General features: G+C 40.5%; 2 protein-coding genes across 2 annotated transcripts; one reads left to right on the forward strand and one right to left on the reverse strand.

The window, feature by feature from the left end:
* Positions 1 to 629: 629 nt before the first annotated feature.
* Positions 630 to 12,634, reverse strand: psmd2 (proteasome 26S subunit, non-ATPase 2). The gene is made up of 21 exons (XM_039780163.1): positions 12,435 to 12,634; positions 10,679 to 10,735; positions 10,420 to 10,584; positions 9,682 to 9,803; positions 8,446 to 8,670; positions 8,150 to 8,308; positions 7,742 to 7,886; positions 7,113 to 7,173; positions 6,750 to 6,896; positions 6,542 to 6,648; positions 5,994 to 6,121; positions 4,979 to 5,066; positions 4,592 to 4,754; positions 4,227 to 4,328; positions 3,883 to 4,034; positions 3,669 to 3,752; positions 3,004 to 3,172; positions 2,366 to 2,460; positions 2,138 to 2,264; positions 1,865 to 1,983; positions 630 to 1,384 (listed from the first exon to the last, which is right to left on the reverse strand). The coding sequence occupies exons 1-21, from the start codon at positions 12,555 to 12,557 to the stop codon at positions 1,202 to 1,204; spliced, it is 2,721 nt and encodes a 906-aa protein (XP_039636097.1). The 5' UTR covers positions 12,558 to 12,634; the 3' UTR covers positions 630 to 1,201.
* Positions 12,635 to 13,082: 448 nt separating this feature from the next.
* prss16 (serine protease 16) lies at positions 13,083 to 26,381 on the forward strand. The gene is made up of 9 exons (XM_039780186.1): positions 13,083 to 13,342; positions 13,614 to 13,795; positions 15,076 to 15,308; positions 16,324 to 16,459; positions 19,341 to 19,455; positions 21,614 to 21,815; positions 22,956 to 23,046; positions 23,193 to 23,395; positions 25,999 to 26,381. The coding sequence occupies exons 1-9, from the start codon at positions 13,133 to 13,135 to the stop codon at positions 26,106 to 26,108; spliced, it is 1,482 nt and encodes a 493-aa protein (XP_039636120.1). The 5' UTR covers positions 13,083 to 13,132; the 3' UTR covers positions 26,109 to 26,381.
* The last annotated feature ends 1,279 nt before the right edge of the window (positions 26,382 to 27,660 follow it).

Here is a 27,660-nt window from a genome sequence, read left to right on the forward strand (position 1 = left end):
AATTGCCTCATAAAACAACCATGCAATTGTGTCAACAATACATCTTCAAAAACAAAACCCTTATAACAATTTTGCAAATGTCTTTCAGGATAAACTGAACTCAGCAACATGAAAGACCAAGGATACTGTGTGTATTGTCATACGCTTTAAAGCAGGCCCAGAAGAGAGATGCAGAGGCCAAAGTGTTATACCTGTTGCTTAGAGGTTTAGAAAGAGAAACACATATTTAAAAAACATATCAAGCCTAATTGCAGTTGTTTTAGTATTCAAATCCACTGGAAGTTAGTGGTTACCATCTTACTATTTTTTGTATGTAGCAGAAATCACAGAAACACAAAGCTATCACTTTTGTTCCTTATAGGTGACATTGATTTAAATCTGCAATTCTAAACCACTGCTGCAATTACTTTCCTCTATGAATAGGGGTTTATATTTGTATGTAGAAAATGTATACATACATAGTAAATACGACTTCATAGCCCTAGGTGGCGCTGATAATGACTAAACGGCTTCTCCCTGTGTAGAACCTGCAGGCTGCTTAATTTGATTGACCGCACTCTGCGAGTTTAAATAAATTATAAAAAGCCAGGTATGACATTTTTCACCTAATTAAACACACAACCATCACATTTCCAACATGTGGATCTCAGTTTTATTTTTGATTCAACCTTTTACAGTACTGTAACAAAACCAAAAAGAATAAAAATAAAAACAGAAGCAAAAACGTACATACTTTTAAATGCTCTAATTACAAAAGATGACTGAGGATGTAAGTAGTGGGGAAAAGAAAAACATTTGAAGCATTGATGTGTACTGGGCAGCTGTTATTCATTAACTGATGACATATACAGGAGAGTGGTGAACAGTTCCTACTTTGAACTGGCCCCAGGTCAGTCAAACAGTACACATGGGAGAGGTGGAACAAAATTAGGGCAATTAGGAAACCATCAATGTAGAGTGGATGAGGTCCCAGTTTCACCCCTCCCCCTGTGTCATCCCAGTCCAATTAACCAGACCCCAACCATCCATTTTTTATGACTGCTGGAGCTGGGCCACAGACAACAGTGAGAAGACACAGCAAGGAAGAAGGATAGACCTGCCTTGCTCTTTCCAGTCATGCAGTAAACTAAATATAACAACTGACAAGAGCCATGTAGGCCTACCCTTACAAACAGAGGGAGAGGTCAGTGAGAATGAGGGTCTAGGTTTCATAGTTGGGGTTCTTGCGGAGGATAACAAAGCCCTCCAGAATGGGGGTGACCGGTAGGTACTCCTCTGTTGCTAGCTCAGCCCTCTCTCCATGAGCCAGCAACACTGGTGTGGTGTGAGTCTGGAAACCTGTGATGGCCTTTGGCTTGCCTGCCTGGCCCACGACATCCACAGCCTGTAGACAAATCATACAAACAGACTCATGTTAAAACAGCCTTTTCTCCTTAAACCTTCCGACCAGAATTCTTGGGATTTTGGTTGCTGATAAAATTCCATAACTTCTCTATCATTTCTAAATAAAATATTTATTTTGGCTGAATAGGTCTAGTGTTGGATTTTGTCTCCACTTCAACATCCTCACTTAGAAGAATAGTTCTACATTTTGGCAAATGCGCTTATTCAGTTCCCTCTGGCGAATTAGATAAGACTGATACGCTTATTTATCTGTTAAATACGAAGCTACAGCCAGGAGAATGTTAGCTAACTGGCTGCTGGCTCCAGCTTCACATTTAACAGCCAGACTTGAGACTGGTATCTCTATTCTCATCTCATTCTTAGCAAGATAGCAAATAAGGATATGTCCCAAAATGTCAAACTAAGTCAATAAAGTTTGAATTGGAAAATTTCTACAGAAGTTAATTTTCCTAGGCTTCACCTGTCCAACTCTGACAGACACAGGTAGTGGTCGTAGCTCCTCATCGAAGGTGACCAGCATACGTGGCTGCATGGCAGCAACCAGGCCGTAGAGAATGTAGTGAGATTTCCCCAGGATTACTGTAATGCACACAGTGAACACCAAGGGGAATGTTAACACAGGGGAATCACTGATGGGATACAATCTTCAAATTCTAAAACAGAAAAGGACAATGATAAGCATGTGTGGAAGCAGAAAGTTGAGGCAAAAGCAGCAGGAGGAGAATACACTAACTGTTCTTGACGTCAAGGAAGGAAACCAGCACGGTGAGCAGTCCAGCCACGGCAACCTGACTCATCAGCTGCCTGTCGCTATGGTAGGGACAGAGTGTCAGTGTGCCTTTGCCCAGGTGAGTCAGACCCTGTGGAGGCACAAACAGCAGTCAATAGTCACTTGTACAAACACTCGTCCCACAAAGATCACTTGTGTCTGGCACAGAGTGCCTTTTGTGTTACCACCCACCTGAGCCAGTCGAACCATGAAGAGATTGTTAGGGTCTTTGGCGTGATACTGTGCCAGCTGCCGTAGCATGGCAGCCAGACGGGCGTTATTTGTGCCTGAGGAAATGGAAAAAATGAAGAGCCTGCTAAATATGTTGAGGAAGTCAACACTAGAGGCACTCTAAGAGGTGGCGGCATTGTGCCTTATCCAAAATGACAATAGACCTTCAAGTATTCAATGCATTATATTCAATATTTCTAGTGAAAAACGTCAGTGGGATCTGTAACAGCATCTTATTGTTTGTACTCCAAATAAGTTTTTTTTTTTTTACCCCTTTGTTTTTAAGGTTTTTGGTGAGTGGGTACTTATTTGTTATTAAAAATAGTATAAGCTTAATTTATTGCATTTAATTTGATATTTAAAATGTTTCCATCACATTTCTTAGTTTTGTCAATTTTATTTAATACAGCAAAACATATATGCAAGTCATGATACCAATATTGGTACTGTTACTATTACATTAGCTATTCATTCCTGGTTGAAAATAGGCTACTGTGCATCAAAGCCCTAAAGACAAAAATTGCAGGTGTTTAGTATTGTCGCAGCTATTAAAACACACAGTTAACATTATTCTATGTAATGCCTAGAACCCGACTTACCGCTGCCCACCATGCCCATGGCGAAGATGGAGTTGTGGGACACCTCGGGGTCGGCATCGTGGGAAAACTTGCTGAGGGTGTCCAAGATGTTCAAACGAGGGTTGGACACGGAAATGAGAGCCAGGGCTAGGGGCACCGCTCGCCTCAGGGTGGGCTCACCATAACGCAGCTGATGATATGAATGCAGAGACAATACGACAGAGTAAGGAACAAATATTTGGTTTTAATTATTTTAATTGCCTACTTAAGCAGTCACTTTGCAATATACATAGTTGACCTATAACAATAGGAAGTCATCATGGTATGATCTTAGTCCGATTCAGTTAGGACATCAGGATAAGTTAGAACAGAGTAAAAAATGACAGACCATAACAGAGTATAGAGAAAAGAGAAAATATATGAACCAGGATCAAAAGTGCTGATGATGTAATGGGGATCAAAACAACGGGAAAAAGCGGCAGATTGTGAAGTCTGAAAATATGAAAGTACAGTTAAGTCAAGACAACCAGATGAAAAGGTCTCTTTTTAAAAACAGACTCAGCGGACAGAAAGATCAAAAGAATAAGAAATGAGAGGTGGCGAGATGGGGGAACAATAACGTATTCACTAAAAGGTAAAGGAAAATAAAAAAGAATAGCAAATCGACAGTGAGCAGTGCTACTGACCAGATGTCCAAATGTTCGCAGTGCCATTTCAGACCCAATCTCCTCCCCCATGGCAATAAGGGCAATACCAAGAACAGCTACACCCTGAGAGGAAAACAAACAATTCAAACAAGACCTCACAATCATCCATAACATAGCTGATAAGAACTAATAAATAGAGATTTGGCAAAACATTGATGATTGAGGATAATCACAGTAATAAGTTAGTCCTTACCTGGTGGGAGCCCATGTCAGCAGCAGTCTCCTTCTTATCTTTGTCCTTCTTATCCTTCTTGTCCTTGTCCTCTTCTTTTTCCTTCTCCTTGGCTTCGTAGTGCTCACTGCAGATATGGAGAAGCTGCTGCACCTTCAGCACATTACCAGAACCTGAGATGGATGCAAATGATACGAGTTGTGAAGATTCAATGATGATTATCCGCAGACAGTGCACTATATGTAGATCCACATATGGTTGGCTTATACAGAAGTGAATGAATGCAAAGATTGAGTGATGGATATCTGCACGCGTGCAAACAAAACCGCTTTGGATTGGCTGGAACCCAGGACTATGAGACTGACCTGCATATGCACAGATATCCACTAGCGTGTTGGCAAAGCTGCGGAAAGGTTCGGGTACAACCTGTAGAGCTGCCAGGGTCGTCTCAATCGCCTCTCCTTTACCTATGGAAAGTGAGTAACACAAACAGAATACTTACAGCAGCTACATTAAAAAGGGAAGGGAAGAAAATATACAGCGATAATGGAATTGGCCTCTTTAATAGATCATGGCCTACACAAAGGTTTAGAAGAAGCGGTCACACATCACATATCGCTTAGTTTTGTTCTGCTTAGAATGCTTTGCCGCTGCAACTCTCTGTCACACTGTTTTGAACTATGTCTAGTTATTCTTGCAGTTAGTCATTCTGAAGCCTGTCCATGCTTACCCAGGTGGTTGAGTCCCAGGCCTAAAGGCAACCAGCGGGCATATGTGTCCTTCAGCTCCAGTTCGCTCTTCTCCATGATGGTCTGGACGATGGTGGAGGTCACATCACCGTTACAAGAGCCTACTGCGATCATACCACATGCCAGCGCCGTCACTCCAACCACCTAGAGATTACACACACACACACACACACACACACACACACACACACACACACACACACACACACACACACACACACACACACACACACACACACACACACACACACACACACACACACACACACACACACACACACACACACACACACACACACACACACGTTGCTAAACTGCTAAACATATGTGGAGTGAGAAGATCCCTTACACAAATCACACATCCATACCTCCATGCTGGATTTGGAGTCTCCCATGACAGGGAGAAGCAGAGAAAGGACGTCTTCTCTGTTGGAGCCAGCATAGGCCAGGCCCAGCCTGAAACCAAGAAGACAAGGATCAAGACACACAGCCATGATGTGGCATCATAAGATAGATCATAAGACACTTTACAATCTTCCAGATTCAAGTGTTAACAGCAGTACAAGAAACACACAAAAGAGATAGGTAGAGATAAGTAGAGAAAACTTAACAAGCCATAAACAGCACTGTACCCCAATACCCTGAATAGGGCTGGGAAAAATATCGATTTGATTTAAAAATCGAGTTGGTAGGTCAAATAGATTCATATTTTCAAAAAATCTATTTTTTGATTTTTTTCTCCCCCTCTTCAGTAGTAGTCAGGCAGTTACCCTCTACATAGCTACGGATATGCTGCCAGTTTACTCTGTTGAGAAGAGAGGGTTTAACAACATGCTGAAAGTTTTGGACGCTCGATATACAGTACCTAGCCGCAAGTATTTCTCTGACGTTGCTCTTCCTCAGCTGTATAACAACACTCGGCAAAAGATAATAAGCGAGTTGAAGGGAATTGACTTTTACGCTGCCACTACTGACCTGTGGTCGAGCCGAACCATGCAGCCTTACATGTGTCTTACGGTTCATTATACAGTATAAATAATTTGGATGTTTAACAATCTTTGTTGCACACTGCACAGTGACTTTTCAGTTAGAGAAAAGGTTTTCCTTTGCAATTTTGTTTATGTTGATGCACTTTAATTAAATACAATAAATATATATTTTTAAAATATATTTACAGTTCGCAGTTATTTTGTTTTAAATGGAAGGTGGGGGAAAAAACGAATCGAAAATCGAGTTTTTTTATAAATAATAATAAAAAAAGATTTTTTAGGGAAATAAATCGCCCAGCTCTAACCCTGAATACATTTTCCTTGTATAATTTGGAAAATGTCCATGTACATATGCTTTAATGTTTAACTTTCTACATGTGAACAGTCTCCTCACCCAAAGATGGCTCCTATCCTCATGACGTTGCTGTTGTGGAGGACATAGTCAGAGAGCAGGGCGAGTGCCGGGTCACATTCATTCCTCACACCTGAGTTGACAATGCCACAGGCCAGGAGGGCACCAGACTACAAAGAGAGACGACGCAGGTGAAAGAAGAACAAGAAAGACACTTTAAATGCTTGCTTTTCATCGCTTTTCCTCCTGGGGAGTAAGCTTAAGAAAGAGAATAGTTAGTAGATAATATATGTTCAGAAGGTCAAATTCAAAACTCTGTAAAGGAAGCAATCTTGACAGAGTTACAATCTAGTCAATCCAATTTTTAATTTATTTGTGGTAGTGCCTTTCTTGAACTGATGGCATGTAGAGTATCATAAGACTGATGTAGAGTAAGTACCAAGATAAGAAGAAAAAAAGCTGTGCAAAAAGTTAAAGATGGGGCAATGACATTTGTAATACCTCATCCTGAAAAGGTTGTGATATGACCACCACATCAATATTAGAAAGTAATATAAAGAAACTATTACAGAAAAGTTTCCCATGTTTACCTTGATGTAGTCCTCAGAGGAATAGAGATATTTGTCTATCTGGGTCAGACCGCCATCCACGTCCCACAGCAGGATCATACCAAGGGAGGCTGCAGCACTCAACATACCTGAGGACATTTATATCATCTTTAGTCACCAAACAATCAAATGAAACCCATTGAAATACAGAAATCTCAAAATATTTGTGTGGGTGCGTGTTTTCATTTACCGTGGTCCTTGTTCTTGTACAACCATTTGTTGCCGTCGTCTGTGAGCAGCTTGTCCTGTCCGAAGGCTGCGTTGACAAAGCCGTTCACGAAGGAAGAGGCCAAGTTCATACGAGCGGAGTCAACCTGTGAGCCACTGCCTCCAAACCCTGTCACATACGGCACAAAAGGTCATGCAAAACGCCAATCAATGAACCAATACACAAAAACCATTGAGTTTATTTGGCACAGTGGCCAGTAAATCACAAACACAGCAGCAACCTTATTTTACTTTATCTCATGCCCTGAGATAAAGTAAAATAGTCTGTCACCAATACTGTACCTAACTGAACACACACACAGAAAACCTAAAGATATGGACTCACTGTTGTTTTCCAGGTGTGTTTTGTAGATGTCATCTGGGACTTTGGGTTCCATGATGTCCAGCTGGGGACGACAAGATGAGCGTGTTATTAATAAAAAGGTAAAATGTGTTGAGTAATCATGACGTTGAGTTTAGGTTATAATCCTACATTTATGAACCATTATTCAGGATTATTACGATGTGTGACGCGAGCACATCACAGAAAGCAATATGGTGTCCAGCTGGTAACAAACAATCTTGTATTACAGTTCAACAGTAAGCTAAAAATATGGCTCTAAAAACATTGTAGACGAGAAATAGACAATGCAGTAACAAAACCTTAGTTCATATTTGTTCGGCGCTGTCTAGTTTTACAGTTTAATCTGAGTTTGTCTATATGCGGAAGTGCAATCTGTAGTTGGAGCAACAGCCCTCGAGCCAGCGGATGACACAAAATGCGGGGAGTTGTGCACGAAGATCTAGGCGCTGGCAAGATGGAGGGAAGTTTACCATACTTTACACAAACTACCAACATTGTTATGATACAAAGCTGGTTAAAAACTGTCAAAGTATCCTTTTAGAAGTTTAGCCTCCCTGTTTTTCTATATCTCAAATTACATTTATTTTTTCTTCCCTCCTCCGTTGTCTTACCTCTCTGGCCAGGGCCAGGAAGTTGCTGTTGAGCTGCACGTTGGACATGATTTCTGTTAAGTCCTCGTAGTCTTCTACGTCCTCATTGAGCTCCAGGAACATGCCATGGCGACCCAGCATGAAGGCCATCTGCTTCTGGATAACTCTGCATGGTAAATAGGAGGTTGTTTTTCATACACCACGCACTATGACACAGTGGGCTTTACATTACAAGGAAAGCACATATGAGAAGGGTCAACCTAACTGTAACAAAAATAGTACAGGGTCAAAAACAAAAAGACACATTTGAAGAATTTGGAACTGATCCTTTACACATTGCTGTGCTCATCCACCTTGCTAGGTTAATACATTTTATCATTCCCATGACCATCTTTAGTGCTCTAGGAATAGTGCTTTGATGGTGCTTACATGTCTTTGCAGGATGTGAAGATGTTTTCTACTAGCTCCACATCGTTGAGCATCAGGGCCAGGCGCAGGGCCTCTGGGTAACGGTTGAACTTCCTGAAGATGTTCAGGGCACATCTCAGCAGCGCCGAGTTTTCTGGCTCAGGAACGTAACTCACACAGCTGGAGGAGGGATGCAGACAGTTAGGAGATGAAATGGGCATATATCAAAAGTCAACCAGTCCTATTTTTGAAACGTATACTACATGCTTATAAACAGGGTTTGTGTTTTCTAAGCAAAGTGTGAAACCTGAACATACCTAGTGAGGTACAGGCAGACTTTTCCGTAGGCATTTTCATCAATGTAGTCCTCCAGCATGTCCAGCCTCTCTATCTCCATCAGCAGGTCACACGCCTCATGTTCAGCATTGTGGGCCATGTTGTAGGGCACAATCTCCTTCACTAGTTTCAGCAGCGTCTCTTGCTGTGTCTTGTCATTTTCCTCCACCTCCTGCCACTCTTTAGCTACCTCACCAGCCAGGTGCCTGGAAGACAACCGACAGAGAGGAAGTGTATTTTTTTTTTGTGAATGAAGCAATTAGCAGACACAGAAGAAGGTGACCAAAGACATTAAGATTTCCTGTTTTCAATACATCTGCCCAGTTCTTGTATAAATGCTTTCTCCAACATCAGCCATGCAGTTCATAATTTCCTTATTCACAGAGTGACTGTTATCCCATACTCCACACACATCATGGCAACACTGATAGTCGGTGGAGAAAATGGCATCAGTCTCTTTTTCCAAACAATACAATTTGTCACGACATGATTAATAGGATGCTTAATAGAGCCTAAGCTCTTCTGTACCCCTAGTTTTCTCATAAGCTTCTTTCATTTTTCTTTATGAAAAGCTGAAACACTAGCCTGGTTGACACCAGACCGTTCTCAGTTCAAACAGAGTGGGTCTGGGAAAGGTTCATTTCCAAAGGGGCGTCACCAACGGACGCCGCTCAAATGCCTCTGGGCGCATTGGAGAGTCCAACCAATCAGATCAACGATCCGGGTGACGCTGCGATTCGGTAGCCGTCATGTTGAATGTAAACAAACAGCTGCTCTATCGTCGTTGCGTAAAGCCCGCCTCAGCGGTTGTGATTGGTGCCTCGATTTTGGGGACATTGGAAATGGGTTTGAATGGGCTCTTTGCCAGACTGACTTGCAGAGCAATCTCAAATTTGCCAGAAGTTCGTCAGGGTTTACTCAGGCTACAGAAACACTGTTTTTTGTCCATATTCCAAGCTTGATGGGTATTAACTATCATTATGATTGATAAATTGAACAAGGTCATTTTGTTAAAAAAAAAAATAGGACTGAATAATTTGATAGCAATCAACAGCACCCATTTTTCTTGTTTTTCTACCGATTTGACATTGAACCAAACCTCATGAGAAACAACCATCATCGAAGAATCTCTGTATTTCCTCCGTTTACAATGCAGCTTCTCCAATAACCACAAGAGCATTACATGCATTGGCTGATGATGCCATGTCTTGTCTTACCTGACATATTCATGTCCCCAGGAGGCCAGCTCTTCCTGGGAGCCTAGCAGACGGTACTTCAGACACTCCCTCTCACCGCTCATGGTCATGGCCAGCACTGACACCACATCCGCACAGAAACGCTGCCAACACAAACACCATCTACAGTTTTAACTTAAGGTCTTTAGGCAAGACTGCAACGATTAGTCAATGAACTGATATGTGATCGTCAGAACATTAATGGGCAACTATTTTGATCCTCAATTAATCGTTTAGGTCAAGAATGCCAAAACATTTGATGGCTCCAGCTTCTCAAATGTGAGGATTTTTAGCTTCTTAGTCTCACATTGTAATATACTGAATATATATTTTTTGTTTTGGACTGTTGGACAAAGGAAATGCATTAGAAGCCATCACTTTAGGCTCAGGGGAAATGATAATGTCTATTTTTACAGTTGTAGTTTTACAGACCAAACAAGTAATCGATAAATTGAGAAAAGAATTCAAAGATTAAAATCCATCAAATATGGAATGCCAGAAAAATTTCAGCCATTTATAGCGTCACTTCATATATCTGCATTAGCCTTTAAACTATATATTTGTTTTAAACTACTTTGGCGTCAGATTTGCCATACATATTACTGTGCATTCTTCGTGCTCAAAAGAATTGTACACTCTTTTTCATATGGCGATTCCACTGAAAAGTTGTCCAAAAAAGCATGAATTTATAAATTTTCCGGCATCACAGTAGAGCCTTACCTTGTTCTCTCCAGGAGCCATGCCCTCATAGATCTCTTTGAGCTTGCCATAGTGTGGGCGCAGGAATTTGAGGGGCTTGGGTACTGAGGTCATGGAGGTGGTTGAGGAGCGGATTAGTCTGCGCAGCTCTTCCAATGCTGGACGGTACAGCTCTGTGTTCTTCTCCTGCCAATGTAAAGAAAATGTGAGGTTTTTGCCTTGTAAGGGCTTTTACACCCTGACACACAAGAGTTGTAAAAAAATAAATAATAATACTTACACTCAATCTCTCCACCATCATCTCCAGGTCCTCTTGTAACTGTTTGTCTTCCTCTGACTGAAAAGTAGTGAAGAGAATAACATTATCTGTTATTAATCAAAATCATAAAAAAAAAAAAAATACAGACTTATTTGCCACTGCTGCCTTTGGCCTCAAGTTGGAGAGGGGTGGCCTTAGATTTTAGTTGATAATATAATAGTATATATATCCTTGAGGTTACACTTCCGGTGCTGCAGGAAATTCCGCTGGATGCATGCATTTTCCATTTCCTTCTGCTTTCTTTGTATTGGAATTCGGTGGATTAATGAGGACTATTATTTGACTGCTCCTTAGATCTCTCGAGGGTAAATTGAGACAGCCAGCTAGACTATCTGTCCAATCTGAGTTTTCTCTCGCACAATTATTTTGCAGCGGCTCTGTGCGGAGCACTGCCAACTACCTGAATTATGCTGTTGCTGCCTAGCAGTATAGCACGTTATAATGTTTTGAATATTTGCTGTTAAACCCATAGGGACAAATAATGATGAAAAATGAACTTGGTAACGTTGTGACCTTGTAGTTGCATGATGTCAGAATGTTACACAATGCATGAAGAAGACAGCAACAAATTCCCATGTTTTCACTAAATTGCACATGGCCTTCCACTAACCGGAACAAAATAATCTTACCAGTGACACTTACCACTGGCTAACTGATAAAGAGGACTACAAGCTAATGTTACACTGACAAATCAGTGTAACAGTTATTAATAAATAAATTTGTGTTCCAAGGAATCGAAGGCCTAAAAAAAAAAAAAAAAAAATCTAAAAACAGAATAAACCTATTTTCATTAATAAATTCAGAATAATCCAATAAACATTGTTTGCAATATGCCTGTTTGACATAAAGCCAGAATGTGATTCGTCAATTATAGAGGCTGAGGTTTTCTATTGGCAAGAATAAGAGCTAGTACTAGTAGTAATTATTGAGCAAACAGGTAGGACGCCAGTTGTTTATCAAAAGTAAATATTGTTGGGGTTTTGAATGCAGTTTTTCTGAATGAAAAGCAACAAGACAAACTATGCAATATTTTACAAACCCCAACGCCTTAAAGACTCTTGATGTAGAGTAAATGGTTTAACGTTAATTGCCTGGACGGCTGAATCTTTTTTTATTTTTTTATTGATATAGTTTAACGTTACCACTTGAACCCCGTTATATAGCTAGCTAGGTCTATTGTTATTTGTCACTGCACTTGTTTTACAATAAAGAATTTTTTTTTTTAACAACAGACCGTCTATGGTTGTAACATATAACATGCAGATTTAATGTTATTACGTGGTGTAAGATTGTATTCGACTTCACGTTAGCTGATGTGTCATACAGTACATTAACCAATGTTAAACCTGGCTAGCTAGTTGAACATGCTAGCTAACACTGATGACAGTACAGACGGCAGCGATAACAACTAACGCTAGCAAGCTAATTTTAGCTTACCGGCTGAGTTGGGCTAGGCTAAAGTTAGCTAACTGGTCGAGTTCATCGAGCTATACGACTTTCACGGACCGTGAAATTCTAACAAATCAAAGTAAGGGTGCTTTATATGAAACATTACTGTATAGTTACTGATAACCTCTCAGTTTTCTAATAAGTGGCAATGACTTCGGCCTGCTCAACCATGTTGTCAAAGCAGCAGTGACTAAGGCAAAATAATACCTCTGGCTCCTGTAACGTTAGTTAGCACACATTTGAATGAGCAAAACACGCCCCAACTTACCAATTCTTGCTCCTCTTTCTTCTCCTTGTCCTTCCCTGAGGACTGCTGCCCCTTTTCCTTTCCCTTCTCCTTCTCATCGGTCTTTTCGGTCTGCTTATTCTCTTTATTTTTTGACTCCTCCATAGTTGCGGCTCTATGAACTGTCGGCTACCAAACGGAACTGAGGAGGATTGATGTGAGCGGACCGCTTCTTCTTCAGTACAGAAAGTGTGTTGTGATTTCACTTTACCGCCCCTGCTGGTGGGGATTTAAAATCGCTGTATGTGGGTATTTCAAGTACTGCAAAACACGGGAATTTCGAGTAACACCTTCACGTTACATCTATGATTAAAATAAAATACATATTCCGTTTCTTTCCGTTCAAATCCCCAAAAAAAAAAAAATACAGTACTGTTGCTATTTACGTATTCCAGTTTTTGGTGATACATTTAGGGCCACATTTTACAACTCGTTGTAAAAAATGTATCGATCGATTTTTAAGCTCTTTCAATTGAATACATATTAATAATAGAAAGCAACCACGTTCACTTAAAAAAACATAAACACATATGATGATGAGAATGTCCTGCCTGCAAGTGGTACATGGAAATAGGAATGCTCATCTCCCATGTTTTGCGAGTCATTTAAAGTAGCAGAAGAACTGGTCATATGACTACATGGAACTCACATGCCCCTGACTGCTTCCCTGTTTAAATTAAATGGACATGGCTCTCGAAAGGTGTGCGTTGCTGTGTAACGTAACCTTATTTTTATTGTTTTCTTTGTTTGTAGTTGGAGAGGGACGGTATAAGGGGTTCAGGAAGTTTAATCAAGTGCAGGATACCAGCCAGAGGGCTGTGTCTGAGGAGCAGTGGTTCACTCAGAAACTGGATCACTTCAATGGGGCAGACAGCAGAGAGTGGAAGCAAGTAAGTCTGTTTATATGTTGTATATGTGTATCCTTACAAGGGTTGGAATATATTTTGGAAACAAGATCAAGCTAGTCATTGCTTTCCCATGGGCTTAGTTTAGGATAAAAGCATCGTAAATGTGGTCAGTGTATGAGCCCTTCCAATACAGTTAGACAAGTGTATCAATGTGCACCTGTTCATCTGTCAAAATTCTAATTAAAGATTTCAGACAAACTACTGAATACCTTTTTCCACTCTGAAAAACTTTCTTTTCTTTTTTTTCCCTCAGAGGTACTTTGTAAATGAAACCTATTACAAGCCGGGTGGTCCAGTGTTTCTGATGATAGGTGGAGAGGGCCCAGCCAATCCAGCCTGGATGCAGTACGGCACCTGGCTCACCTATGCCAAGAAAGTAGGAGCTCTTTGCTTGATGCTGGAACATCGCTTTTATGGCAAGAGTCACCCGACCATGTATGTTTGACCTTGCTGATTAAATTCTTGACTTTGTATGTGGGGAGGAGTGTTCACTCCAAGCCTTTTTAGATCTGTTTATTCAAACTCTCTAGCTTTTACGTCTTTGGTTTGTATGGGAAGGCAGGTGACAACAATGCCAGAGTGCACTAAATACAGCATCAAGATGCCAAAAAATGCTAGCCTTTCTGTTCTTCCAAGAAAACTGCATCTCAATTGTTGTAAATGTAAAAAGTCTGGACTGGTTTCTTAATGTGTGGACACCAGAGAAGGTCAATTGTGGCATTACAACCAAATTCATAATTTTTTGTTTTAAAGACAGGAATCAATTTAGTTTGACTCCTCCTCTTTAACTTGTCTGCTGATATTGTCCAATAAACACAAAACCATTCATTCTATAGGACAGTTGTTTAGCATCACTGATTTATAATGCAATGTGAGATAAAATAAGCCAAATACAAAAAATGCAACAAAGTGAACTTTCTTTGGTCTGCGTCAAAGAAAAACAAAGCTATAGGTTTGAACTTCCTATATAATATAATATAATATAATATAATATATCAAATATAATAGCAGGTTTACTGGTTTGGTATCATATATTTAGTCAACAGAAACCGTTGCTGCCCTTCAACCAGCTGGGCTGGGATCAAGCCCTCAAACCACAAGCAGTTACTATGATGTAAGACATTTGAGACATTGAACCAATTATGTTGGTGCTGTTTATTATTTATAAAAGTAAAATATTTGAAGAACCAGCAGATAATTTCAATCTGGTACAATGAAAGAAAGATTAGTAAAAGTGTTATTAATAAATGTGGTTATGAATTGTGCTCATCCAATACTTTCAGAAAGGTTGCTTTTAAGACTTCCTCACCCTGGCAGTTTGATTCGTCATGCTGTAGTGTTGCCACCCACTGTACAATGAACAAATAGTTTCCCAGTGGGGATTGGGGAAGTATCACTTTACAGTGTGACCCTACCAAATGCTTTTACCATCACCCTCAACATGTGTTCACAGCTGTTTTAGAGCTTTCAGTAACTCTGGTCCAACAATACTGTGGGATAAACAGAAGGACAAAAATCCATTGTGCAACCAGCTTCATGTGTTTGGTGTGCACAGCAGCTGATACTGGTTAAGCTGTTGTACCACTAGATGGCAACCCTGCATTCAAAAGTCAGTCCTGCCTATGGGCAGTCTTGTAGAGGCTGAATGATGGATATACTGTAGATACTTACTAAAATTACAATTCTATTTAAGCTTTCCTCTTTTCTCCATTTAGTGACCTCAGTACAGATAGCCTACGTTTCCTCAGTAGTCGTCAGGCGTTGGCTGACCTGGCACACTTCCGTACTGTGATGGCAGAGACCCGAGGGCTGACCAACCGCAAGTGGGTGGCATTTGGTGGGTCGTACCCAGGTTCTCTCGCTGCTTGGTTTAGGCTGAAGTACCCTCACCTGGTCCATGCCTCTGTGGCCACAAGTGCACCTGTTTATGCTACTGTTAACTTCCCAGGTATAGACATTGCATGATATGACAACACACACACACACACACACACACACACACACACACACACACACACACACACACACACACACACACACACACACACACACACACACACACACACAAAACATATTTGTTCATTATCTGTATCTATATTTCTTATCTCATAAGGATACCATTCCTTTTTGGATAATCACAGTTTTATGCTAAACTCTATCTGAACAAAGAAAACATCCTCTTTTAAATAGATTTTGCCTGCAATCCCTACAATGTGCTCCTGTCCATCTCTGTAAAAATGGGTTAATTTTTTTCGTTCATTTGAAATGTACTACAACTTTCCAGTTTTATTCATTGTCTTGGAAGTAAGAGTCCCAGACAGATCAAAGAAGAGAAGGGTTTCACTTTTTATCTGTGGTTGTGTTGGGTTTGGCTGAGCCCGTTGTTTTCCTCCGGAAGGCTGCAGGCGGGAATTCAGGTCAGAGTAGCTTTGAACATGGACCTGTACCGTCCCACCCACACGCCACTGCTATCTTGAAGACATTATCACACACATTCTCTTTGACTATGAACAATATCCAAGACAAAACACAGAGAATAGTGAATGTGGTGTACTACTGACGTCAGGTATCTTTTCCCCACCCAATGTTATTATTTCCCAAAACAGCACTGCAGTTAGCCAGCATTATTACCAGTAAGAGGTTGGCTTTCACTCCAGGTGGAATTATTCCAAGATTTCTCTTTTGAGAGACTGCTGTTTCATAAACTGTAAAATTCACTTTGGTTGAGACTCATCATTTCACTTTAAACCTCACCAAAACCTTTTAAATACTTTTGCGAGCACTTGACTAGAACTGGGATCACACATTCTTTTGAAGATGAATTGGTGCTTTTGCAGTGCCTCAAAATAGTCCTGTATGTTTAACCAGGGTTATTGTGTATTATTGTGGTCTTTTTTTTTTTTTTTTTTATAGCAGCCAAGGTTTAAGTGTCCACCCCTCCCTCTGTCTTTATGTTTTGCCAGAGTACTTGGAGGTTGTGTGGCGTTCGCTGGCCTCAGAGAACGCAGAGTGCCCCCTGTTGGTAAAAAAGGCATCAAGTACCCTTGTGGAGCGCCTGAAGGACCCCAAGACCTATGACAACATCACCAAAGACTTCAAGTACAGTGTCTAACTTTCTGTAACCCATACCTTCTCTATCCTGTCATTTACAAAGAATTGCAAAGTTTGAGCAGACCAAGGCCTTGGATGATGTATGTCATCCTAAAAGATCTGGAAGTCAAATATCTAATAATGAACTGCATAAATGTACCCTCCATCATCTCTTTGATTATCTGGTAAAGGATGAAGGTGGGAATTCCAAATTAACAAAATTATTCTACAATACATTATATGATATATGCTAAGATAGTCATCATGATATCTGTGTAACTGAGAAGGAAACCACACCCATAAATTGGCAAAACCCATTGCATTTTGAGTGTGTTATACATTGTCACTCTATTTTAGCCAAGAGCCAGGCTAGTTGTTTCCCCCTGATTCCAGTTTTTATGCTAAACTAAGTTAACTGGCTGTGGCTTCATATTCACCATACAGACTTGAAAGTACTATCAATAGTCTTATCTCACTTTCGGCAAGAAAGAACTTCCCAAAATCTTAAATTATTTATTTAAATATGCTAATGTTCGGACAAGTGAGCAGTGCTGTGTGTGACACAGCACTATTAGATGTGAGCAGTTATAGCGTCAGTTGAAGAACTGTAGTGATACCGGGAGCTATGTGAGAGGTTCAAAGAGCAGCAAGGGTTGTCTTGGTTCCCGGTTTAAGTCAGGTCCTGTTACAGCTTCATGAGCGTCCCTCAAGCCTTTTTGGACTGAGCCAGGGACTCTGGAATGTCGGACCTGCTCCAGAGAGGAAGAAAGGGTGTGAGCCACTTGATTTACATCTGTTTATTTTAGAATTGGTCACTGCACTGGTTGTCTATGGCAAACCTGTAAACCAAACTACATATTTTAATCATACACAGTTATTTATTAATTGTGTTTATTATTCATATTATTATTACTGTGGTCAAAGATTTCAATTGATAGCTTTAGTGTCACATATTTTAATTGTCGTTTCAAAGGCTTTTACACCCTGACAAGGATACAATTCAAATGGAAATAGTTAACATTACTAAGAGGTCCCATATTATGCTCATTTTGAGGTTCATGCTTTTTTGGGGGTTTCTACTAGAACATGTTTACATGCTTTACTGTTCAAAAAACACATTAATTTTCTCAGCCTCTGTCTGAAATGCTCCGTTTTAGCGCAGCCTGCTCTGATTGGTCAGCATTTCTGGGTCTTCCGCATCTGCGCTCTTGGCATCGCTGCACCGTCATTGCATCCAGGGAATGACTTTAACAGCACTGTAGCGGCACTTTCTACCTATATAAAGTATAGCTGTGACGTCAAAACCTGGCGGCTCGTTTTAAGGCACAGTTTCTGAATACGTGCAGTGCATTTATTTGTATTGGCACATTATTTCTCAGCCCCTTTTTTACATTATTTTCTTCATTTTCTCTTTTTCAGTTTCAAGCATGACATAATTCTTAGCATGCTTGTTCTACATCTGCAGTCATTATGGCTGTCTCTGGTGTTGTTGTTTTTTTTTTTTATTTGCTTATTTTACGTTGTTATAGTGACTGTATGGTCAGTCAACATGATAAATAAACAGGCTTAAATGGCTATTATAATGGTGTGGTTAGTCTCCCTGAAATAATACTGTCATGGAGACACACTAAAGCCTTTACTTGACTTCAATGCCCCGACCACATTGGACATCCTTTTATATTTTAGCTTTTTGCGGATCGTGCAGACATGTCCTCATGCAGACAATAAGGTCACAAAGGTGGTTTGGAGGCTTGTCCAGCTTCCAAACCACAATGCCTCAGAGGATACAATACTTGCGTCACAATTTCATCATAACGGGAGTATCTTCACACACACACACACACACACACACACACACACACACACACACACACACACACACACACACACACACACACACACACACACACACACACACTGTCAACATGCTATAATAAGCTATAATTTTACCACCTCAGTCTTTTTCCACAGACGTGTGTACGTATGTATATCTACACACCCACACTTCAGGAAAGTATAACAAACACTGTCCTTTCAGGACACTGCACCTCATTACTGTAAATTTGACAGATGACCCTCATCGGCATATGTGTATTAACATAATCAATGTTCCTTTTAAGAAGTAAAATCAGCTATTCAGACTGACTTCTTGTGATAAAACTAAGAGTTAAATCTACAGTCATGCTACTAAGTTATTCATTCGTCCTCCCATTGTCTGGAAATCATGTATGTCTGTACCAAAGTCCAATGCAAGCCATCCAATAGTTGTCAAGACATTTCACTAAAATACAAAAATGTTGGCGCTCCTGGATAAGTCAGGGGATCACCAAAGTCTGTAGGATTAATCCTTATGGGGCCATGACTGTCTGTGCAAATGTTTATGGCAATCCATCCAATATTTGTTGAGATATTTTAGTCTAGACTAAAGTGGTGGACTGACTGACAGACATAGCTGTCCCTAGAGCCCGCCACTAGCATGGCTAATAAAGTTTATTCTGTATTCTGAGGGATACGTTGTAACTCTTTGAATAGAAGTCAACACAATCTATCCACATTCAATGTTCAACACATCCTCTAAAGAAGTGCTACTGCTTTGTGTAGCTGGTTATCATACATAAGAAGCTCTAAGCACTTGCTGGTGGCTAGTTTTCTACATTTATTAAAATGACCAGAGGTCGTATTTCCTGAGAACACAGGAAAATTATTATTAAAAATTACTAGATGCACTGTACCACTGCCAAAACAAGCTTTTGTCTAACTTTGCACCCATTTTCCTATCGGTCTTCCCCACCTTCCCTCCCCCACTGTCCCCCAATTCCCCCTCCTACTTCACTTCTCCCTCCCTATTCCTCTGCTTCCTCTCTTCTGTCTTCCTCCTCTTCCCCTCCAGCTTGTGTTCCAAACTGCAGATTCAGACAGAGATGGACTCTGCCTACTTCCTGGAAATGCTGGCTGGCAACTTCATGGATGTGGTCCAGTACAATGAAGACAACAGGGGGTTTGAGGTGAGGGAGAGTAGTCGCATGCCAAACAACATCAGTAAAACACCACAAAACATGGATTAAAGATGCACATACGTTTGGATTGAATAGACCAATAACTGACATTGTGTGCCAACAGTCTTTAAATTAGCTTGTTTTCATGTCAAAATAAGTATTCATTGCTCATAGTATATACACCATATTGAGACATTACAACTCCTTATTGCATATCATAATTATTCTTTACATAGGTTATTAGCTGCTCAGAGGAATAGTTCATAAATCAAATATGACGCTAGAGCCAGCAGGTGGTTAGCTTAGCTTAGCATAAAGACTGGAGGAAAATAGCTGTCCAAACATAACAAAAGCCGCCTACCAGCACCTCTAAAGCTCTAAAAACAAACTAGCTGTTTCCACCTGCTTCCAGTCCTCATGCTATTCTTTTAAATGATCATTTCAGATATTTTCAATGTAGACCCATTTTTAAGGTCCACATAGGCTGGCACAACAGTTTAGTCCTAATGTTTGAAAGAGCACTGACAAATCTATCTTTAAGATCCCCCAAGCATGCCTTCACAATTTAGTATTCATATACTGACTTGAAAAGAAAAATATGATTGGGAAAAAATCCAGGTTTGCAGTAAGAAATGTTGTAATTTTTATAGACTGACCGGAGACATTATTCCAGTATGGTTTACTAAATCCCCTTAAGGATGACATACATCTCTTGTAGAAACAATATATCAGATGTGACATGTTTTTGTTGCATGTTGAACTGAGACAGCAGAGGTGGCACAGAGGCTTTTGTGGGTCAGGGGTTGACGTAGTATCCAGTCTTGGTTGAGTGGAAGGCAGCTATGAGGTGTAGGAGGGTCACAGACAGCCCAAACAGTATACTGAAACATAATGAACCCTGCATTGTTTAGCAGTGAGGGGCCCAGAGATACTGCCCTGCAAGAGGGTCTCCAGGGTTGCTCCTGGGGCCACTTGCTTACTTTGTCTGTATCTCTATATGAGGACTGGAGCCCCTTTTTGTAACCTACACATTATAGGTGGCTTGTGATTCAGCATTGGAAGGAGGGAAATAGACCAATGTGACCACATGACCACAATCTAGTTTGTTTTACACTCCCCATGTTTTGTGCAACACATTGAATCTTGCAAACTGTGTATTACAATCCACATTGTAAAGAAATTCCTACAATTATTGAATTATATTGCCCAGCCCAAGTCCAGATCTTTTGGTAACACGTCTCACAACCTGTTTTCTTAGTATCTGTTACTGTACATCTGTCCCATTTCTTTTCCCCTTTTGGTGCCTTTTTTGTTTTACCAATCACCCCTTTTTTCCCCATCCCCTTTTTACATCCCATCCCCTCTCTGTCCCCCTGGTGCCTTGAGGAGACGTGAGTCCGGTTACCAATAAGCTGATGTGAAAAAGTAACAAAAGACTCTGTGGTCTCTCTGGTTTCCTGTCGCCCCAAGCTAAAGAGACGCTTATAAAAGAACCGAGAGGAGCGGTGGGCCACGGAGTCCACAGCACTAGCTGACAAACACAGCCAACAGCTGCCTCTCTGACACAAAGGGCTGGGTATAGAGCAAACTACCAGGTTTTAGGTACCACTGAGGAATTTGGGTAAGAAGTTGGACCGAGGTGTAACTCAATCAGAAGGGGCAGAGCAGTGGCTTCACAGTTGAGGGGTTATCAATGGGGTGCTTTATAAAATACGGTGGCGACTTATGTAACGCTACAGCTTGTAGAACAAGTACTAACAGTTCCTCTTTTACTCAAAAGATGCAGAGAGGTGCAGGGATAGTTTTCATGGGTCATTTCGTGAGAACAACTAACCACTGGCAAGTGTTTACTCCTCCAACCCGCATTTTTTATACCTGGAGGGTCACAACCACATTGTTGGACTGATGCCCCTGAGTAGCCATAGTGCATTTCTGAGGAGCATTGTGGGTTGGTATACAGGCAAGGGATCACCACAATTATCCAAAATTTGCCACGATCGGTTTTTCTTTATATAGAGCGGACCTTGAGCTAACTGGGAGCTAATAATACAAATGTTGATAAATTAGCTTCAAACTGATATATCAAAAAGGTCATGAGAAATCATCTTAATTAATTTGCTTTTTTCTTCTTCTTCTTTTTGGCCTGGTACGTGTTCTGTCAATTCAGGGCGTGCCGGGCACCAACATCACCATCAAGGTGCTGTGTGGCGTGATGGGTGACACCTCACTGGGGGAGCCTTATGCGCGCTATGTTGCTGTGGCCCGTCTCATTATGGACACCTTCTCCACTAAATGCCTGGATGCCAGCTTTAATAACTACGTCAGAGACATGACTAATACATCTTGGGATGGGCCGGCTGCAGGGGGAGGTGGGTATGGACATATACTGGGAAGTGGTTTTTTTTGTCTGCGTAAACATGGTTATTTTAGTGTGTTCCACCATAAAATGTCACCTTGATAACTAACCTAGTTTTATGTACCTTCTATGTTTTGTGTGTGTGTGTGTGTGTGTGTGTGTGTGTGTGTGTGTGTGTGTGTGTGTGTGTGTGTGTGTGTGTGTGTGTGTGTGTGTGTGTGTGTGTGTGTGTGTGTGTGTGTGTGTGTGTGTGTGTGTGTGTGTTTCTTATGACAGAATAACATGCACAATGTGATGTCACAATGAAATGTTCCAATGTCCAACAATAATAAAGGAGCAATCAACTGCAGTAGAGGCAGAAACACCAATGTATTCATCATCAGTAGCGTCAGGAGCCCAGAATAAAACACAGCCACAAGTCAGGTTATGTGTTGAGGTGTGGTTACAGTGTGGTTACAGCAAACCCATTTCTGGGTGTTGTTGAAAGGCTTTTTTAGGAAATGTTGAATAAAATAAACTAGGCGGGTTCTGGCAAAGTCGAAAAAAATGTAATTACATCATTTTAAATAAGTACCAAAACAAGTGTTTACTTTGTCTTGGGGGAAGGTTAAATTCAGAGCATTACACCAAAGTTTTTAACAGGCTTTAAAATAACCAAGCAGTGCTTATTTTGAAACTTTTCTGACGAAAGTAGTATGCTACTCAAAGACTAGGTATGCTACTTTTTTAAATGATGTTCTCTCTTGTTGGGGCGCTCAGTATTGAGTAACATTGTTGTATATTTAAGCAAAAATGGGTTCTCTATATTCCATGTTGTACCCTTGCCCTGGGCTGTGGTTCCAGTTCCCAGCTTCAGTTTCATGAGTGGGACGACTGGCGGGGGATGACTGGAACAGGAAGTGGTCTCTTAACAAGCCACTGGGATGTGTCTGCATAAAACTGCCCCGACCACCCTTGTCTTGTATGTTTCAGTTGCACTCTTTCCTCTCTTAATTGGGGCTGAATAACGGAAAGTTAATACTTTTTGGGTGTAAAGGAATTTTAAACGTATTGTTTGCTCTACCTGCTGTGATGTGTTGTTAGTGACTTGGTTTATATGAAGCAACTAAATATGCTGGCCATGGGTAAATTTTGTGTTTGTGTGTGTAACCAGGGAGACAGTGGGTCTACCAGACCTGCACTGAATTTGGATTCTACCAGAGCACCGATTCGCCCAACCAACCATTCACTGGCTTCCCTCTTGTGTGAGTACACCAAATATTGCCTCTCTGCCTAATGAACTCATAATTATGTTTTCATGCACCTCCCTATTATTCCCACATCATACACTAACCATTTTCTCTCCAGTTTCATTAGACGTTGCATTGTTAACCTGTGTTTTCTCATCTAGGTATCATGTGAAACAGTGTGCAGACTTCTACAATATCAGTGCTGAGCAGCTGGCGGAGGCCGTGGCCCAGACCAACGAGTATTACGGCGGCTATGACATCCGCTCCACCAGAATAGTTCTTCCTAACGGGTCCATTGACCCCTGGCACGCCTTGGGAATCGCCCAGGACATCACACCTGACCTCCCTGCGGTTTTCATCAAAGGTGCGAAAGAATATGCGTAATGGAAAATCCAAATGAAGTAGAAGCACTGCAACTTTGTGGTTTAATAAAACAACACAATGAAAACGACAGTCAAAACACAATCAAACATAAAACATGAAAACACTGCCAGCAGTGGACTGAAATTACATGCCTCCTCTTCAGGAATTACGTCAATCAGTCACGAGACATGACAAAACAATACACTGTAAACAGCGGACTGCAGAACCTTGTTCCCTTGTCGGGTCCCAGGTCCGCTGTCCTGAGATCACCTCTGTTTCCGAATTATATTCCTGTCTCTCAGGTTAAGGACACACCTCTGATGTCAGGTTCACTCCAGGTCACAGACAAAGGTCGTTTATCATGGTAGTGCCAATTCTACAGAGATACACATTTTCTTTGTTCTAATCAGTCTGGCTTAGCAGGGAGTTGCTCCCAAAGTTGTTTAAACAATAAGTCTCCTAGAGCATCTACTTTCATGCTAAATAACAGACATAACCTAATTAATTTTTTAGAAACTAGGTTGGAGTGAGGCAGTCAAATGCTGATTAGTGTGGTGTGATGCAATCGGTATTGATTCAGTGTTCATTTAACTAAAAGTATATTTTTATCAGACATCACCAATGGTTTCACTTTTTATAACCTAACACTATCCAGCTTGCTAGATTAGATAGCAAACTCGCTAGCAACAACCAGTTTGCTAGGTTGATGGATGGCTTGTTAGCTAGTGTTTACCAACTTGAAGGATAAATTAGCCCATTTATTCTCAATAATCAAAGTATTTTTTTTTCTGACTTTTAGGTTACATATAACAATTATTTCAAACGTAGCTATGTGTTAATATTAATAATTACTCTATTTGTATAGCGCCTTTAAAAACAATAGTTTACAAAGTGCTTTGACAGTGGAAACAAAAGCACATATAAATCAATACATAAGTATACACATCAAATCAATACACATATCTATTAATGCACAATGTAGGGACAGCGAAAAAAGAGGCATCGGCAGCACTAAAGGACAGAAAATCACGATTCAATAAAATGGAGTTAGCAGGCAGACAATGAGAAAAACGATAAAAAGACGGCATCACATAAAAGCAAGTCTATAAAGGCGCTGACTCACCAACCGGATTATCGGCCGGCGGACAGTCTGGCGAGGTCGGTGACTCGAGTCTGTTTGGTGTGTTCCGTGCTGTCATCAGTCGGAGAAGCCGTCGGCTTTAATTTGGGCCGATTGTATGAATACGAGATTGTTGCCATTATGGTCGGCTTTGAAATTCAGGAGAAGCCAGACCCACATGACGCGTTCGTCATTTGCGGTTTAAATTTTTTGGGCGACAATTCAGATTAGCGCCGCCTGCTGTTATGGAGACGTATTATGTATCGCGCACGCGCAGAACGTACACTCAAGTCGGCGTCGCTTCGGTGTGTTCCGAGGCACTTTTTTGACCTCGGGGAGCCGACTGATCAGTCCGACTGCCTTTTCTGCTGGCGGTTGGCCGTCGGGTTGGTGTGTTGGAGCCTTAAAAGTGTGTTTTAAAAGAAGTCACTGATTCAGCGAGTCTTATAATAATAATAATAATAATAATAATAATAATAATAATACATTTTATTTGTAGAGCACTTTTAATTGAAAAATCAATCCCAAAGTGCTACAGGAGTTTAAGAACAGGGTAAAAACAGAAGCTTATGTCCTCGGGCAGGTAATTCTAAAGCCGAGGCACCTTGACCGAGAAGGCACGATCACCTCTGGTTTTGAGGCTCGGACTTGGAACGGTTGAGACAGTCCAAAAATATAAGTAAACATGAACAACTCCACATTAACTGCTCCATAGACAATAATTTGGGAAAGCACCCAGGGGAATATTCTGAGTATATGGTTACATTTTCTGTATGTAAACAGTAGAATGAAGCTCATTTGTGTATAAAATAGAAAACAATCAGTCTCCCATTCATTGTCTATGTAGCAGCTCCAGACTTTATATATTTTGATAACATCACAAGTTTGAGACTTACTTATCTGGTCAATGCCTTTGAGAGAGTAGCTCATGTTCACAAATATTGATTGATCTTTCATGAAAATAACATATGGAATTCTTAATTTAGGTGGTGTTCCCTTTTTAATGTTTTGATAAAGATGCAATTCCCAATTGGTCCGTTTATAATCTTTACAAAGTTGGTAACAGTAACTAGTACTTTAGTAAGTGATTTAAAGGATATCAAACCCCACTAAGTGCAAAACTCCAGCCAAAGATCATACATAGAATACATCTGATTACAAGTCCAGTTTTGCAGATGGCTTGTAGTTAGACCTCTCCTTTGACCACAGTTCATCATTAAGTCTTTGAGGAACTATTTTTTAAATTAACTTTTTTTAAAGTGTATCTCAAGGTCTATCAATCTGTTGAGTCATACAGGTTAACTGAAGAATGACTTTTGTTTGTGATTGCATAAGCCAAGCAACAGTTACATAGTAGAACGATGGCTCATTTGTTCAACTCTGACTTTATTAGGTGCATAATTGTACTTGTAACTGAGAAAATCTCAGTTTTACTGTTTTTCACTGCCATATTCTTTATATTTATATTTTTTTCTCTGATCCAGGAACAGCCCACTGTGCCAACATGTACCCTGCCAGGAGCGAGGATCTCCCCCAGCTGGCTCTGGCCCGTGACCACATCTTCTTACTTCTCCAGAAGTGGTTGAAGCAATGATGGACAGCCAAACCGGCCATTTGATAGCTTTGCAAAGCAAATGAAGTACTCGTTTGTTCAGATCATCAATAAATCAATACATTTTATTAGTCACATGAAAACCGTACGAGGTACAATTCCAGTGAAATGATTTCACTGACATTGGTGTGAGATTGCTTATTTACTGCCATGTTTATGACTGCTTGAAAAGGCACTTTTACTGAAGCATCAGTAGGTATTTTGAATGAGTGAGACAAGTTTAATCTGATGAATAAATATACAATTTTTTTAAGACTGTAGAAGCTATTTTCTTTGTGCATTTTACAGTTTCATTCTGAGACTTAGACTTAGACTTGAATTGATCTAGAATTGATCCTTTTGGGATGACTCCCGCAAGGAAATTAGATTTCCAGCAGCAGATTTTAGCAGCTTACAAAACATTCTTTAAATAAAGGGGTATTAAAAAAATACAGTATAGAAAAAAAATACAGTATAAGAATAACAATAAACTTTTAGCTAAATATTTTTACAAAAAGTAAACAGACAGTAAACAACAATAAACTACAGATAAAGATAGATATATATATGGCTTTGTATGGTATTGTGTTATTATACAGTTAATAAATACATGACATTTAGCATAAATTAGTAGTTAAGAGCAGTTAGAGTGTCCAGGTATGTATGTGAGTAGATTATTAATTTATTGCACAGTGAATGAGTGAGTGGCTACCACTCCTTCCCTTCCTTCCTGTTCTGTTCGTTCTGTCCTCTTTACCCTATTTCCTCCTCCCCCCGAGTGAGGAGTTGTAGAGTATGATGGCATGAGGGACAAAGGAGTTCTTGAGTCTGTTGGTCCTACAATTGGGAAGGAGCAGCCTTCCACTGAACAGGCTCCTCTGGTTCCTGATGACGGTGTGCAGGGGGTGGCTGGCATTGTCCGTAATGTCCAGCAGTTTGTCCAGTGTCCTCTCTGCCACCGTCACCAGTGAGTCCAGCTTCATGCCGACCACAGAGCCGGCCCGCCTGATCAGTTTATCCAGTCTGGAGGTGTCCTTCTTGGATATGCTGCCCCCCCAGCACACCACAGTGTAGAAGAGGACGCTGGTAACCACAGACTAGTAAAACATCAACAGCAGTTTGCTGCAGAGTTAACATTGCAAAGGTTGATATAATGTATTTCTGGGCAGAATATACATTAATCTAGGAGTAGTAGTAGAGTTTGCTTTCTCAGACATATTTTAGAATAGTCCTAGAGAGCTTCATTAAATTAAACTTTAAATTAATGATGTCTGTCAGTGGACCCACATTGATTATTTGAACTATTCAACTGAAGACCAACGGGTAACATCATCCAGAAATACTTCACTACACTCAATCATTTCTCATTTTGAAAGACAAAATTTTGTTGCATGGTATTGACCAATCCTTTCTGCATACAGGACACTCTGTGTGGCTAACTCTTGACCAATACAGTTCTTATTGGGAAACACGATTTCATTGCAACTTTTCGAAATTTCAGGAACTTAAACAGCACACATAAATCTTTCACTGTAACATTTGCTTGTTCCATAAC

Source organism: Perca fluviatilis, chromosome 2 (assembly GCF_010015445.1).
Source record: "Perca fluviatilis chromosome 2, GENO_Pfluv_1.0, whole genome shotgun sequence".
Lineage (NCBI taxonomy): Eukaryota > Metazoa > Chordata > Actinopteri > Perciformes > Percidae > Perca > Perca fluviatilis.